This window comes from Condylostylus longicornis, unplaced genomic scaffold, assembly GCF_029603195.1.
Source record: "Condylostylus longicornis isolate FDR11 unplaced genomic scaffold, ASM2960319v2 ptg000072l, whole genome shotgun sequence".
NCBI classification, from domain to species: domain Eukaryota; kingdom Metazoa; phylum Arthropoda; class Insecta; order Diptera; family Dolichopodidae; genus Condylostylus; species Condylostylus longicornis.
Genome location: NW_026578040.1, coordinates 102,291 through 118,689, shown reverse-complemented (window position 1 = coordinate 118,689; position 16,399 = coordinate 102,291). Strand labels below are relative to the sequence as shown.

The following is a 16,399-nucleotide window of genomic DNA, read 5'->3' as shown; positions in this document are numbered from 1 at the left end:
AAATGTTCAAAAAATATAGTATCCGGTATCAAATTGATTGTTTCTAAGTAATTGGGTACCTTAGGTACAAGGTTCTTTTCGTTTTTTTTAATGTATGTTAGTAACAAATGCTTTCGTCTTCTTTTATTTTCCAGATAAAAACGTATATTACTTTTTTAAATTTTTTCATTAAGTAGATAAATTATCTGATCTGTAACATATTTGCTTAAAAATTTTTTTTGTTCTTCAGACATCTTTCTTTTTTTATTTTTATAAAATTGACAATTTGCAAACAACAAAAAAAAAAGCTTGTTAAAAAAAATTATAGACATTTCAGACATGCAAAGATATGTCATTAAGATTGTAGAAGTTTGTAAGTATGCGTAATAAGCTTTTACAAACCAAGTTAGATCTTTCAGTACAGAACTGAATTATCGAAAAAGCCCATATATTTTCAGCAATTAAGTTCTAGTTATCAAGTTTTTTTTCCTAAAATGCAGAATAAAAATGCTATGTTTTTAAAGATATGGTAACGTTTTATAAAAATGAACCTTTTTACAGAACTTTAAATTGAAATTTTCAAACAAACGTCAAAATATGTGTCGATATTGTAAAAATTGTATTCCAAAATGTACGAAAAGCTTTAGTAGTTTTTTTTTTTTACAATGTAAAGGTATTGAAAACTCTGAGACGGTACTACAACCGTATTAATACGGTACTTAAATCTTTTTTAAAGCATTATTGAAGTCACGGATACTTAAATCTTTTTTACAGCATTATTGAAGTCACGGAACTTAAAAGTTGTTACAGTGCGATCCATTTTTAGTACAAACTTTGCAATAATTATTTAATACTTTAACAATTTTTAATGAACTTAATAAAAGGAAAATAATTCTTTGCTTATTTTAAAGGTTGTTGAAGGAAAACATACTGTTTATCGCATGTCAGCGGCTACAGAAGAGGATAAACTGGAATGGATAAAACGTTTAACGCAATCGATTAGCCATAATCCTTTTTATGATATTTTAGTACAAAGAAAGAAAAAAGCTTTAGCGAAAAGTTAGTACTAAAACAGCGATGCAAAATGCAGTTGACACCAGCTATTCTGGAAAAATTTATTAATTGCTACAAAGGCAAAATAATTAAAATAAATAAGGAAAAAGGATTTTCAAAAATTTAACCCATAATGGAAATATTTAAAAAACGATTTTGGAATATTGGATTTCTCTTTATCGTTAGAATTATTAATTCTTTTTAAAACTTTTTTATACACATACAATGTCTTAAACTTTTTAAAAACATAAAGTTTCGACTCCGAATAAAAATTAAACTGATTTAGAAATTGCAACAAGAAGGAAAAGGATAGAAAGCTTAAAAGATAATTAATTATAAAGATTCGTGAAGTTTACTAAATTTTAGAATTGAAATAGAAGATTTATTTCTAGTTATGTTTTTTGTTTATATGTTTTTGGTGTTTGACTACACGAAAAGCAAGATATATATTCTGATTAACTTTTCATTTAAAAATTTTTAGTCATATTATATTTTGTTATTATATGTTTCATAAACATACATATATTCAAAATTAATAAATGATTGAACAGGGGCGAGCTAATAAAAATAATTTTTTTCATATAAAAAATTTGAATTTAACGACATACACTATATCATGAATATTCTATGGTAACAATATACTAAAGATTCAAATTTTTTATTACTCTCATTAATACAATACAAAAATGAATTGGTTTCCTAATGCGGAACTTATTCTATGATATCACATTAAAAATTATTTGCTAACTTGTATGCACATCTGTAAATCAAATTAGGTTTTGAACATATTACTTGTTTGAAAAAAATCCAATACATCTATGTATTTTGCTTCTAATTAATTTTACTTAAAGTTCTAATTTCTTAAAATAATTGGTAAATTGCTCTGGAAAATATATTGTTGCATTTAAAAAAACAGATTGCAAAATTTAGCGTATCCAACCTTTTTTGTCTTCCAAAAGTAAAAATACCGAATTATAGAGAAAATTTTGTATAGACTTTAAATTTATGTTTTGGAAACCTTTTTTGAATAATTGCAAATAAATTTATGCAAATTGAAATAAATTTTATATAATAATAATATTACAAGACGATTTTATATAAAAATTTATAAAATTTGTATGCATTGTTATAATTTGGATAAGATTGGAGTTGAAATAAACAGACTACAATTTACTGAGCGTAAATTATTTTCCAAAGAAACAAGCTACCTAATTTAAAGAGAATGATTGTATTGCAATAAAGTCTAATATTTTAAAATTCTGAAAGCCTAAATAACATTTTGCAATGAAGACTTGCAGGTATTCCAAGGAAATATTTAACAGTATCAAATTTGAAATCGGGCACAATCAATATTTTTCTCATAAATTGAATTTAATAAAATTTTTAATGAAAAGTAAAACGGATGCAGGATTCAGTATACATACAGTGACATTTTAATAAAATTATCGGCTTCAAATTACAGGGGCTCCCTATGCGACAATCTATAGAAAAACCAAAATAAAATTTCTTACAAATGTTTTCTCTATAATTCAATATCTTTCTATATGGAAACCAAAAAAGTTTGAAACACTACATTTTACAATTTTTTAGTTATTTTCAGTTTTTTTTGCATTGTTTGAATAGATTTGAGTTATAATCAAAGCTCGTTATTGGTTACTAATATAATATTTTAGGCAGAGTATTTTCAATTCTATTTAAAGTTTGGTTTTACAGTAATTGTTGTAAATTAAATTCTTTATTTTTCAGTTACCCATAACGTTGTGATACAAATTTTTTTTAATAGGTACCCTTTATTTAAAATTATTGTATAATATATTACTATTTCAATTTTTAGTATATATAATTATGTATACAAGTATTATTAAGTAAATTGATTGTTTTTTAAGTTAATATAATTTAGTTTTAGTCAATTTTTTGTCGTATTTATTGTATATACATATCTACATTCATTTAAGCAAAATGGCTGCAAAATTATTTGATATTCAAGTATAATACTATTTTACAACTTTCTATTACTTGCATAGTTTCAGCTCTATCATGAATTGAGTTCGCAGCTCTTAAATTCGGAAATTATGAATATTATATTCCCAGTTACGAATTACTGCTTGGAATGTTCATAATAGAGGAGTCATAAATTACGTTCGTAGAAAAAGCGCCCTTAAAAGTCTACGAAAGAAACAATCACATGTTATTTTAAGGAAATGTTTGTACCAAATTTTTATGTTTTGAATACTTTTATTTGAGTTTGAATTACTTTAACAGAGTTACTATGAATGAAAATAAATTCATATTTGCTAAAAAATTTTTCCTTTTACTTTTCATAAATATTTAAAAACAAAACTACAAAACTTTGTATAAAAGTTATTTACTAAAATAGCAACCAAAAAATTTAAATTAACATTTGGCAGTTGAAATAAAATACTGACGTTGACACTCTGAAAAATGGCCCCGCCACTAATGATCAATAATCTTTACGAAGGAATTTATGATCATTCAAAAGTCTACGAGCGGAATTCATGATAGGGCTGTATACGTTATCATGAAAGTTTTGCAATTATTGAAGTATTTATGTAGAAATGTAATTTATCGAATTTTGTTCTAAAAAAGCCTTTATAATTGGGTGCAAAATATATTTTATCATGTTCAATGTTATAACAACCAGAAAAATCATGTTTAAAAGATAATTTTTGTCAAATAAATAGTGCCAAATTGATTGGAAAATGTTTCGTATGTGCATATCAATGCTTCATCTTTGATATTTTCTTTCAAGCCTACTACATATTTTTTAAATGAATTTTAAATCTTTATATACATATGAATGTATGTATCAACTGGAGGCTGAAATGTTTTTCCTTTTTCGTATATTTGATTAATTTGTTCTGTTTTTAGAATTTAAATAAAAATCATTCTAATTTATTTTTTCTAATTATTTTTTCTAATTTATTAAAATAAATAAAAAATATAATGATAAATAAATATAATAAAAAAAATGATAGAAGTCTTATTTCAAAGCAACTTAGTTAAATATTTTGTTTACGTTTAAATTAATTTATGTAAGTTAAAAATTGTAAATTTAATTACATAAATATTTAGTCGCAAGGACAATATTTTATTATTGCGTTGGCTTTGTGGATTCTAAAATTATATAAGTTAATTAAATAAAATTCAAATATGTAATAATAATAAAAGTTTTACATTTAGCAAATAATTCATTTTGTTTTTTATTTCATATTTTCTGGAAAATTTTGATTTTTGCAAAAAAAAAAAACACCACTGTTACAAGTATCATAATGTCTTTATATCTAACAAGTCCCAATAATCAATTTTTTTTACGAAATATTACGAATTTTTGGCTTTTTTCTTTAAATGCCACTGATCGTGTCATATTTTTTATTATTTTTTTCTTTTTTTTTAAGTAAAAAAGAGATTAATATTTAAAAAATCTCAGGATATTATACACATTTTTTAAAAAGCTTCCCATTTAAATTCTATTGCACGAAAAAGAAAGAAAGGTAGGAGGAAAGAAAAAATGAAAAAAAATTTCAAATTCATATTTCAATATGGTTTCAAATGTTAATGAGGAAGGATGTATGATTTTTTATGCACATTTTGTATTTCCCAATAAGGTAAGTTGAGTAGTGTCGGCTAACAAAAATGTTATTAAAAGTAATATAGGTTGACACATTTCAACAATTTGAATTATCTCATTTCGGTTATTTATACGTTACTTATAAAATTGCTTCAAATAATTTCAGTTAGTTTTTAAGTTATTAAAAATAAATATGTATGTACCTACTTACAATAAATTTTTTTTTAAATAATTATTTAAAAACTATTTCAAACATGTTATATTGAGTGCTTCAAAAATTTTGCTGTGCTCTTTTTTCATATTTTATTATCAGGTAAACAAGAGCAATCTATTTATAAAATGTCCCTGCATGTGTATGTATGACCTATCTTAATTCTAAACGGAAAGAATTTTAAAATACCTGAACAAAAATTTTAAAATACCTGTTATTTTTTTTACAGTCGGAATGACGTTTGAGTCATTTGGTAAAATACCATTTATTTCAAAAATAAAAAAATATTCAAATCCGGTCATAAAAATATATGATTGTTTTTTCCAAACATTTTAAATATTTTTTTTTCTTAGGTAATTGATATAAATGATAGTAAGTTTTTAATATTTTTTCAAATAAAAATAGAGGTAAAATTTTGAAGTTTATATAAAATTTGTACATATTTAACAAATAATATTTGATTGTATTTTAGATATTATTTTCTAATTCCCTCTTCAAATTTTTTCTTTACTATGTATTTATATAAATATTTAAGAATTATCTTTCATTAATTATATTTTCAACTTGACACCACAGTTACTCCCCATATCTTGAGTTAACTTACCCTAGGAGAAGCTGTTCATTTAAAAATAATGAGCCTTATTCTAGTTGTCGCGTCACTTACGTGACATTTGTCGTTGTCGCTGTCACATCACTTGAAATGTGGTATTCTAGTTGTCGAGTGACGTGACTGCGAGAAATAAACGAAAATGAAACGTTTCAAGTGAAATTGATACATTTTAAAAAGAAATTTTGGCGAGTAAAGTTCAAACTAAAAAAAAAATTCGGTGTATATATTTTTAATCCGAGGGAAATAAAAAATGTCGTCATTTGCATTATGGTTTATGGATTCATCAGACTCCGAGAGTAATGAAATTGAAAAAAAAAAACAACAATTAAGGATCAAAAGATTTAAGATTAGGGACAGCTCTATTGGATTTGCCAAATGGAGTGTATACAGGTTTAGGGCAGCCTACGTTCTCTAAAATTTTAAAAGAAGTTCTAACAACTTTAGAAGCTGAAATTTGCAGCAGTTTGATAAAGTTTCCAGAAGAGAATGAAAGAAATGAAATTAAATTAGCATTCTATGAAAAATTTTTGTTTCCGGGAGTGATCGGCTGTGTAGACGGAACACACGTTAGAATTATAACTCCGTCAAAAAATCATCAGCATTTACATTATAACCGGAAGGGTTATCATAGCTTAAACGTTATGTTGGTATGTATAACATTGCTTGTTAAATATTTGTAAATATTTTAATATAATGTGATTTAAATGTTTGCGATCATAAAATGCGCATCAGGTATGTGGATGCTAATAATCCGGGATCATCTCATGATTCCTTTATTGAAAATTACCTGAAATTTACATAAATTAATTAAATTTTAAATTAAACTTATGTTAAAATTACCTTCTGCCATCCTGCAGTACTTCTAATGGGCGGACCCAAGCTATTAAGCTTTTCTGTTAGCTGGTTCCATTTTGCATCAAACTCGCATTTGCTTATGCAGCTATTCTCAGCAAATTTAAGGCCTTTCGCAATAAAGGCGTTCTCCGTTATAAAATTTCCCAATTCTTCAAATTGCTTCCTTGTTGTTACTTTTAAGCTAAAAATAAAAATTAAATTATATATTATATGGTTTAATTTATGTATTAAATTACAAAATTTATTATTTTTTATATTTTTATTAAATTGTTTTGTTTAAACTTACATTTTTGATGTATCCATCTCGCTTGTCACTTGTTAAATACATTTCGACAAAAAACGTCGTTTCACTACGACATGTGTCGCTCTACAACGACAACTGGAATATACCTGAAACACATTTTCCCGCTATTCCACGCACGTGTCACTGTAATCGCCATTTAGAATATCAAATTCAAGTCGTGACGACAATTGTCGCTCTACTTCGACAACTAGAATAAGGCTCAATGAAATGCTTTCAGTAACATATAATACGTTGAAGGCGAAGGATGTGCTTGTTGTTTTTCCGCTTTTTTTATAATTTTAAAATAATTATCAATGAAAATATTAATATATTTTTTTTAAATTCAAATATATTTTCTAAATTTTACCTGCTTTATAATAAGTGTGAATTTATTTTAATATTTCTTCTCAAAAAATAGCCACTTATACTTTAAAAAAACCCATATAAAATAAGGTCGTGCTTTCAAGTTTCTCCCTGAGCATTGGGACTTGTTAGATATAAAGACATTAAGTATCATATTCCAAAAAGTTTAGTAAAAGCTCTTGACATTGTACACTTTTCCTAAATGCATCAAATACGTAGTGCATACGTCAAATAAAAGTAAATTGGGTATCGACAAAATCGAGCATGCTTTTCTTATCACGTCATAATAAACTAACATATATTTTCAGCAATTAAGTTTTAGTTATTAAGTTTCTTTCCTTAACTGCAGCATAAAAATGCTGAGCCTTATTCTAGTTGTCGCGTCACTTACGTGACATTTGTCGTTGTCGCTGTCACATCACTTGAAATGTGGTATTCTAGTTGTCGAGTGACGTGACTGCGAGAAATAAACGAAAATGAAACGTTTCAAGTGAAATTGATACATTTTAAAAAGAAATTTTGGCGAGTAAAGTTCAAACTAAAAAAAAAAATTCGGTGTATATATTTATATTTTTAATCCGAGGGAAATAAAAAATGTCGTCATTTGCATTATGGTTTATGGATTCATCAGACTCCGAGAGTAATGAAATTGAAAAAAAAAACAACAATTTTAATATTTTAATATAATGTGACTTAAAGGTTTGCGATCATAAAATGCGCACCAGGTATGTGGATGCTAATAATCCGGGATCATCTCATGATTCCTTTATTGAAAATTACCTGAAATTTACATAAATTAATTAAATTTTAAATTAAACTTATGTTAAAATTACCTTCTGCCATCCTGCAGTACTTCTAATGGGCGGACCCAAGCTATTAAGCTTTTCTGTTAGCTGGTTCCATTTCGCATCAAACTCGAATTTGCTTATGCAGCTATTCTCAGCAAATTTAAGGCCTTTCGCAATAAAGGCGTTCTCCGTCATAAAATTTCCCAATTCTTCAAATTGCTTCCTTGTTGTTACTTTTAAGTTAAAAATAAAAATTAAATTATATATTATATGGTTTAATTTATGTATTAAATTACAAAATTTATTATTTTTTATATTTTTATTAAATTGTTTTGTTTAAACTTACATTTTTGGTGTATCCATCTCGCTTGTCACTTGTTAAATACATTTCGACAAAAAACGTCGTTTCACTACGACATGTGTCGCTCTACAACGACAACTGGAATATACCTGAAACACATTTTCCCGCTATTCCACGACACGTGTCACTGTAATCGCCATTTAGAATATCAAATTCAAGTCGTGACGACAATTGTCGCTCTACTTCGACAACTAGAATAAGGCTCGCTGTTTTTAATGATATGGTAACGTTTGTTGAAAATAAACATTTGCACAGAACTTTATATAGAAAATTCCAAACAAACGTCGAAGTATGCATTAATATTGTAAAAATTGTATTTCAAAATGTATCAAAAGCTTTAGCAGTTTTTTTTACACTATAAAGGTATTGAAAGTTCTGATGCGGTACTACAATCATATTAATACCGTACTTAAACTTTTTATAAAGCATTATTAAAGTTACAGAAACTGTAACAAAAACTTTGTTTTGAGACAATTTGAATGACACACTGTTACATTTATTTTGCTTTTTTAAATTAAAAAAACTGGTTTTCAAATTTAGTGCAGATAACTAAATTTTTGTAATTTATAATTATAATTATGGGTCAATATAAAATACAAAACCATCCTGGTTCATCCCAATGATGAAATTCGTGCGTTATTCTAAATTTGTTTTGTTTCTTTTTTCTTGACATTGATTCTTTCAAGTTTTATTTTGACGGTATTTAACTTTTGTTTCTATAGCCTTACAAACTTCGGTTATAATAAGTGCAATGGTTTGCTGAACCATATATCTCAGATACCTTAACCTACCTACTAAAAAATTTTCGCAATTCATATTTTTTTAAAAAATTAACATTAAGCACCTCCTTAATATACATATATTTAAATGTATGACTATTTTAAAATATGTAGTTCAAATGTTTACTTTGAAACAAAGTATATCTATTAATAAGTAATTCGACTCGTTCCATTCCGTTAGTTTTCATTTGCATCTTGCTTCCAAATTCTTAAAATATTCCATTTTTTTTTTAGAAATAGATGGTATTAGGAGTTGTGTAGGCAAGAAAAAAACAAAATATTGTAAACAAACGTGTGTATCAAATTGAACTGAAATAAAATTAAATTAAGTTAGGTAAAAATTCTGTTATTTTTATTTTGATAATAACAAAATTTATTTTTCATTTCATTAAAGTTAGGTAAAAAATTCAAATGTATGAAATCAAAAGAATTTGAAATTTCATGTATGAATGTACACATGCATGTACCTGGTACAGTAGATACACAGTCTGATCAGTATCAGGTAGTGACAAAGAAATAAAGTAATTTATAAAGAAAAAAGGTGTATGCATACTGATTACTTTATGAAATATAATTATTACCGATTCATTTGAAATATGTTCTAAATTTATTAAGATTGAAATAAAAATAAAGAATTTAAAGATTTATTTATTTTATTTATTAATAATTATCAATTACAAATGCTTAACACTAAAAATATTTTTTTTTCTAATTGTTTTATAGTCTTATTAAAACTTTTTATTATGTGGTAAATTCTAATTCTAATATACAGTTTAATGAAATATGACTTGTCGGACTTCTCACAACATTCATAGTTGAAATTAGTTTATAAGTGTTCATATATTTTACATTCAAAATTATTTTCTGTACAAATATCATTAAAAAGTTTAATAAAAGTATTTTCTAAAATCTTTAAATTATCCATGAAATTCTTGAATGGTTTATAAAATACTGTAAAATATTTTTCTTTCACAGCTATTTAAAATTTTTTCTAATATTATACGTCCTTTTAAAATTAATTTTTATTATTTTTCAAAATTATATTATAATAATTTTTTTAAACACATTTTTTCCGCTTTGCTTTTATAATATGAATACACCTTTTTTGCCACCTTGTACTGGAATAAGTTACAAAAATAAAAATCCTGCCTTTAAAATTCTTAATATTTTTTCTTATACTTTATATAGGGAAAAATAAATAACTCCCGCTTTTAAAAATACATTATAAAAAAACAGGTAGACATCTATTGCGTACTCTTTCCCTCTCCCAAAAATTCTTATGTGTATAAAAATGAAAATAAGAAGGTATACTGCTTAACTCTTTTAGCTAAGGAAATATTTTGTATACAAATATTGGTGTGATTGCATTAGTTTGATGTAAACGGAGAGTCGAACTACTTATTAGTAGATATACTTTGACTTTGAAAAAACTGTCAGAAAAGTCGAAAACAAAATATTTAAAAAAGTGCTGCCAGTTTAAAATTTTTGCGATGCGATTTTGTTAAATAGTACGAAACTAGTTGCGGCAAATTAACTTACGCAAATTTGCGAATTTCGCATTTTTACATATTAGACCCTAAGACGTTGCGCAGCTGGGGAAACTACACGTATCTTATTTAAGTTTTAGGGGTCCTCTCTTTTAACATCATAAATTGTTTTTTAAGAGCGTCCTTTTTAAATCAAAAACCACTTTTCTATTTTAATAGTAAAATAGAAATCATTAGTTTCATTAGTAGAATAGCATAGTTTTGTGCTATAAAAACATTAAAAATTGGTTTAAAAAAAATCTTCCAGACTGTGTTAACTTTTGTAAGATTTTGTTAATATTCTATACTATAGAGAAAAAAGTAATAAAACATAAAATCTCCTTTTTTGTAAACATGTCAACTGTACATTTGATATACATGTTTGTGTAAAAGCTTAAAACATATTGCGAAATTTCGAAATACTTTACAAAAAGTTTTTTTTGTAATATTTTTTATAATTATAAAAGTTTTTTTATAAAATTTCTTTAAAATGCTATGGGAAGCTTCAAGGACTTAAAGAATCGCTAATTATTGCTCTCTTTGTTTTTGGTCTATATGTCAATTACCAAAATATTTTTAACATTATTCAATCTTAATTTTTTTTTTCGACACCACGTTAGATATTATTGTCACAAATCTAAAAACATTTTTTATCGTCCCTACAGACACGGTTACCAGAAAAACATATTTGAGGTGACGTGACGTAATAGTTTTTTTACCACCTCAACTCGACTAAAAAAATTTGGATGAAAAAAATATTATCAGTACTCTATTAGACGCATCGCATATAAAAAAATGTGTGAGATAACATATTTGCTATTCTATTATATTGAAATGTTGAAGGAAGAGCATTTTGAAAAAACAATTATCTAAGCCAAAGTCCTCTTAGTTGTCTCTTTCTTGTTCCAAGCATTGGCAAAGTGAAACATGAGCGTATTTATTTTTCATTTTATTTTTATTCTAACACGAGCGTATTTTTTTTATTAGGTCGAACTACAAAATATGTATGTTTAATTTGTAACAAAAAAGTTAAAAATTTTTTTTAAAGTAAAAACTCAAAAATATTTTAAAATATTTTTATATTTGAAATATCTGTAAAAAAATTAAATTTGAAGAAAACTCATTAATTTTTAAACAATTAATATTTGAATAAAATTATATTATAAGTTGAAATTAAGTATAAAAATGTATTTTAATATCATAATATTAATTATCACAATTAAAATTCTTATTGCCTTTGAACTCCGCATATTTTTTTTATATTTTGTACTGCTTTGTAAATATAAATACACAAATTTTTTAATGACTCTAAAACAGTATAATTTTTAACCAATTTTAATCAATATAATGGTTATTACTCACTGAAGTAGATGATATTTTGCGTTATTCTTTCTTATTTATGAATTGAGCTTCACATACTAATTTATTCTAAAACAATAAATTTTTTAAATAAGTCACGGTAATATTTTATTTTACTTACTGAATTAAACGACATCGGAATGTCCTCTATATTTTTTTGGTCAAATCTTCACTCCATAAATAGAAATATCTTTCATTTCATCTTTTCTAGGAAAACTGTATTTATGTATACGAAAAAAAAAAGATTTATTTAAAATATTTGTTTGTATGCTACATTTGGTCAAACACAAACTCATTTTGTGCAAAAAAATCCGGTCCTGGTAAAATTATGCCATCCGAAGTAATTTTAATTTAAAACAAAACAAAAACATATATTTTCTTTGCAAAATCAAATCACTAATCAAAGCGTTATTGAATAAATATTTCATTTATGTATTTATTGAAATGAATAATATTCACGTGTATATGGTGTAAAAAAACTATTTGTTTTTGCAAATGGGAATAACAATTTAAAACTATACACCTTTTTCTTTTTCAACAAATGTTTTTCTTTTTTTCACTTGTTATAATTTTTTTATAAGTTTTTATAAAATTGTATTATTTTTTTAACACATATTATTAAATATTTTAGAATTTTTTATTTACAAACTGCACTAATTTTATAAATAAAATAACAAAATCTTTTTGTTTACTTTTTATACCAACATTTAGCATTTAATATTAATTTTAGATTGACAATTCTTAGAGCAAAAAAAAGTTTTACCCGAAATTTTTGGCGTCACTATGTTTTTTTTTCAAGATACGATTTTTTAAATGTGTAAGCGAAATGGAAACAAAGATGCTCTTTCCTTTAATATTTCTAATTTATTGTTTGAACCAAAATGTTGTGAACGTATTTGAAATGAAAAGTTCTTTATTAATAATTGCAATCCACTTTTTTTCATTTCATCATTTTTAGGAAAACTGTAAATATATAAAAAAAAGTCCATTTTAAATATCGTATGAATGAACATTTTATAATAAAATAAATACAAACTAATTTTGCTTAGAAAATCCGCTCCTAACAAAATAATGCCATCTGAAGTAAATTTAGTGCAAAATAAAACAAACACAAATGTTTTCTTTTGAATATTAAAAACTTAATAAATTTACAAATTATGAATTAAACTTAACTCTATTGTAAATAACTCTCACATACATATGTACATATTGTGGGAAACTTCCATTCGTCCTTTCAAATGAGAAAAATATTTTAAAAAATTAAAGAAAAAGGAAACAATAGTAACATCTTATAAGTATAATTAGATGTATATTTTAATAGCAATATTAATTAATTTTATTCGAAAAACTTAATTAATTCAGCTCTTGTTGCTATTTTTCTTGCGGCATTAAATTTGTTTAAAACATATGTACATATGTACATAAAAGCGTTTTTATGGAATCTAAAGTTTTGGATAAATCTATGGAAAGAAATGTATGTAAGTGAATTAAAATATTTTGGAATATAAAAGTAAAAGAAATTTAAACTTACTTTGAATCTAGTAAATCCATATTGGGCCTCGGGTGATTTTTTTCATCACTTTCATCCAAAAACCAAAAAAAGCTCGGAGAAATCCTTCTAATTTGTTAGTATGTATGAGAAAAATGCATGTATCAACTACATACTTTTCGCATGCTTTTAAAACACAAGAGATAGAGGAAAATATTATTTAGGTTAACTTTTAGCTCACATTGCAGTACATTGTGAAAAACAAAAAAAGTAATAATAACGCAAATTTTCAAAAAAGTTAAAAAAAAAAATTAAAATTCTGATTAATTAACTGTAAGACCGAAAATAAAGGGCAATCAAGCGCCTATAAAATAAGTTCCTGATGGTTTTCCTATGTCGCATGATTACAAAGCATTTATTCATATTTCGAAAATGAATTTACCTTCCTCCGGACTGTTTTTTACTGAAAATTGATCAAAGAATCGATTAAGTAAGAATCAAAAATCCCTGAAATTATTTGCCACCTTATGTGAAACACCCTGTATAGGAAAATTTAGATATTACTTGAAAGAAAAAAAAAATTGAAGAGAAAACTAGTGAGTTCATGTAGCTGTTTAATGATGCAAAAAAAGATTTCAGCATTTAAGTTTGAAATTTAAGTACATTTCCGAATTATCGAAGATCTCCAAACATTCGTCGGTTAAAAAGCAGAAAGCACTAAGTGTATTTTTTGAGAATTCGGATTTCATAGATGAATTAAATCAGAATAATATAATCTTTGTTGTGGCAAAAAATCATGCAAATCCAGAATATAGTTTATACGATTTGTTCAAATTGAATTTACTCAAAACACAGTTTCCTGACTTAATGCTTTCTGCTTCTTAACCGACGAATTATGTTAAGTAATATTAAAAAAATTAAGAAAGAAGCAAAATATCAGAATCAAGCGAATATACATATCCCATAGTGGTGTTAGTTAAATAATAGTTCACATTTTATTACATGTTCATATACTTATGTATATGTTCACATTTTAAGCTTATTGTGAAAAGCTTACAAATTTAATTACTCAAAAACTTTAAACTTACCGAGCTTTAAGCAACACCTATATATTTGCCTGGGAATGAGTCCTAAAGTAAAATCCTTTTTTAAATAAAATTTTTTTATTTAATCAACTCATTGTGCACATGTATTGAAAACTTTTCACACATCCATACCTATTCATTTATACCTATTCATGCACCTACATGTATAATAAGAATATTAAACTTATAGAATGTAAAAACAACTAATATGTATATATTTTTATTTTTTCATAAAGCTCAAAGTTCCAATATTGATAACATGTCCAATAGTACAGGCTAATCTAGGTTATGTTTATCATAAAACAACTTGGTACCGTGGGCATTTCGAACAATATGTTCATATGTAGATTTGTTATAATTTGTGATGTACAACATTATTAGTTTTGTTTTCAGCTTCGCAAATAAATATTTTCTGACTTTAAAATATCAAAATACGATTGTTTTACGATACAATATGGCAAGGTTTCTTTTATGTTGGACTTTAAATACAGACAAAAAAAGGTGTGTGATTGCAAATATGTACACCTTGTCGTTTGAGGCATTCAAATCATAAAATTTCAATTTTTCGATTTTGCTTTTTTTAAAGGATTTTTCAATGTCAATTTTTAAAAAAAAAAAATATTTCAGTTTTATTATTGACAATGTAAAGATATTTTGTATTGACATAATGTATTAATATTTTATTTAAAAAAATAAATTAAGAAATAAATTAAGTAAAAAAAATAAATTAATATATTAACACGTATATCTCGCTTTTTGTACACAGTTTTTCTTCACTTTCATTTTTTCAATTCAGTTCATTTATCTTCACTTTCATTTCTATTTTTCAATTGTATTTTTGTATTTTTTTTTCAAATTATCGACCGAACGTCTCACTTTCAAAAACAAAGTGACTAATTTTTGCATACATTTTAGAAAAAAACGAGATACCCAATACGGAATAATTCTTCTCACTTGAAAATTACATTATACAAATATATCATAGTTCCGAGATACCGAGATAGTCGACCAGGCCCTAAGTGTTCAATCAAGTGGTTTAATCATTTTCAACCACTTGATAACACCGTACGCTTCGATTTCATATAGTATTTAAAAATTTATTATAGGCGACATATGTGTGTTTCAAATTCGTTTTCTATAAAGCTTTCGTGAGCTTTTATTTTACAATTTGGATCATGCGAAATTGTTGTTGAGACGGAATGGTTGTGTCGTAAATCATAATTATGTCGTATTGTCTAATGTTAATCGATTCCGTTAATCTTGCAACGGCACACGAGTTCCGTCGTTAGTCCAGAACAAAAGCGGAATGGTAAAATCAACTGCATAGTGTTTTGCATATCACACAGATAAATCAACAGATGGAAACAGATAATAAAAAAAAAGCGGTCAGTGACAAAATAGGAATTTATTCTACTTCACTGTTGGTGGTGAAATTTTCGACGGTAATTTTGCTCGATTCTGGGTGTGCTGTTCAAATGTTTGTATTCTATATTCCATATAGAAAAACTGTTTCTGACATGAAAAAAATGAATTCTGACATTTTGCTGCGGAAAATCGCTTTTTTTCTGTTTTTAACTGCACTCATTAGTTTACCCACAGTGGCTTGCAGCATTACGAGCTCAGCGAGCCCAGTTGATTTGTATAATTGGCGGCATTTTGATGAATAAAAATCCAAATTAAAATAAGAAATTTATTCCTTAGGGTTTCTGTATAGCAACGTTGGTAGTATTCGTTTTTTTTTAAAAGGAGGAAAGTTTTAATCTAAAGTATTTTCAATTATTGTAAATACATACAAATATATTACGCTAAAACAGTCTTAATGTTAATACGTTCAATCAACGCAAAACGAGGTTTGCCTGTATATGAATTATTGTACATAATAATATAACATATAGGTATGGTATGTGTGGCGGAATACGATATATGTACTTATTTATACGTATTGAATTTTAAATAGGAAAACTTTTGAAAATTTTATTTTCTGAGAGTAAAATGATTTTCCTAAAAGTTTTTCGTTTTTGAAAATATATAAAAATTATTTGTCCCTTCTCAGTTACGTCGCGATGTTT

The 16,399-nt window shown here is 25.5% G+C and overlaps 2 protein-coding genes across 7 annotated transcripts in view; both read left to right on the top strand.

Annotated features, from left to right (window-relative positions):
• Positions 1 to 5,791, top strand: part of LOC129612475 (cytohesin-1) — a 40,221-nt gene extending 34,430 nt beyond the window's left edge. For all 6 annotated transcript variants that reach the window (XM_055526088.1, XM_055526082.1, XM_055526087.1 and 3 more), the window contains one exon: positions 891 to 5,791. In XM_055526088.1, the coding sequence (XP_055382063.1) occupies positions 891 to 1,043 (153 nt within the window). In that variant the 3' untranslated portion in view covers positions 1,044 to 5,791. The remainder of the gene's footprint in view (positions 1 to 890) is intronic.
• On the top strand, positions 5,693 to 7,964 carry LOC129612355 (putative nuclease HARBI1). Its single transcript, XM_055525912.1, has 3 exons — positions 5,693 to 5,738; positions 5,782 to 6,080; positions 7,643 to 7,964. Exons 1-3 carry the CDS (start codon positions 5,693 to 5,695, stop codon positions 7,736 to 7,738), a joined length of 441 nt encoding a protein of 146 aa, XP_055381887.1. The 3' UTR covers positions 7,739 to 7,964.
• The last annotated feature ends 8,435 nt before the right edge of the window (positions 7,965 to 16,399 follow it).

Excerpts from the sequence above, each read along its gene's own strand:
- LOC129612355 (XM_055525912.1), top strand. The coding sequence starts at position 5,693 with ATGTCGTCATTTGCATTATGGTTTATGGATTCATCAGACTCCGAGA. Across the intron at positions 5,739-5,781 it reads GGATTCATCAGACTCCGAGA|ATTTAAGATTAGGGACAGCT; the intron begins GTAATGAAATTG and ends AAGGATCAAAAG. Across the intron at positions 6,081-7,642 it reads AGGGTTATCATAGCTTAAAC|GTTTGCGATCATAAAATGCG; the intron begins GTTATGTTGGTA and ends TGTGACTTAAAG.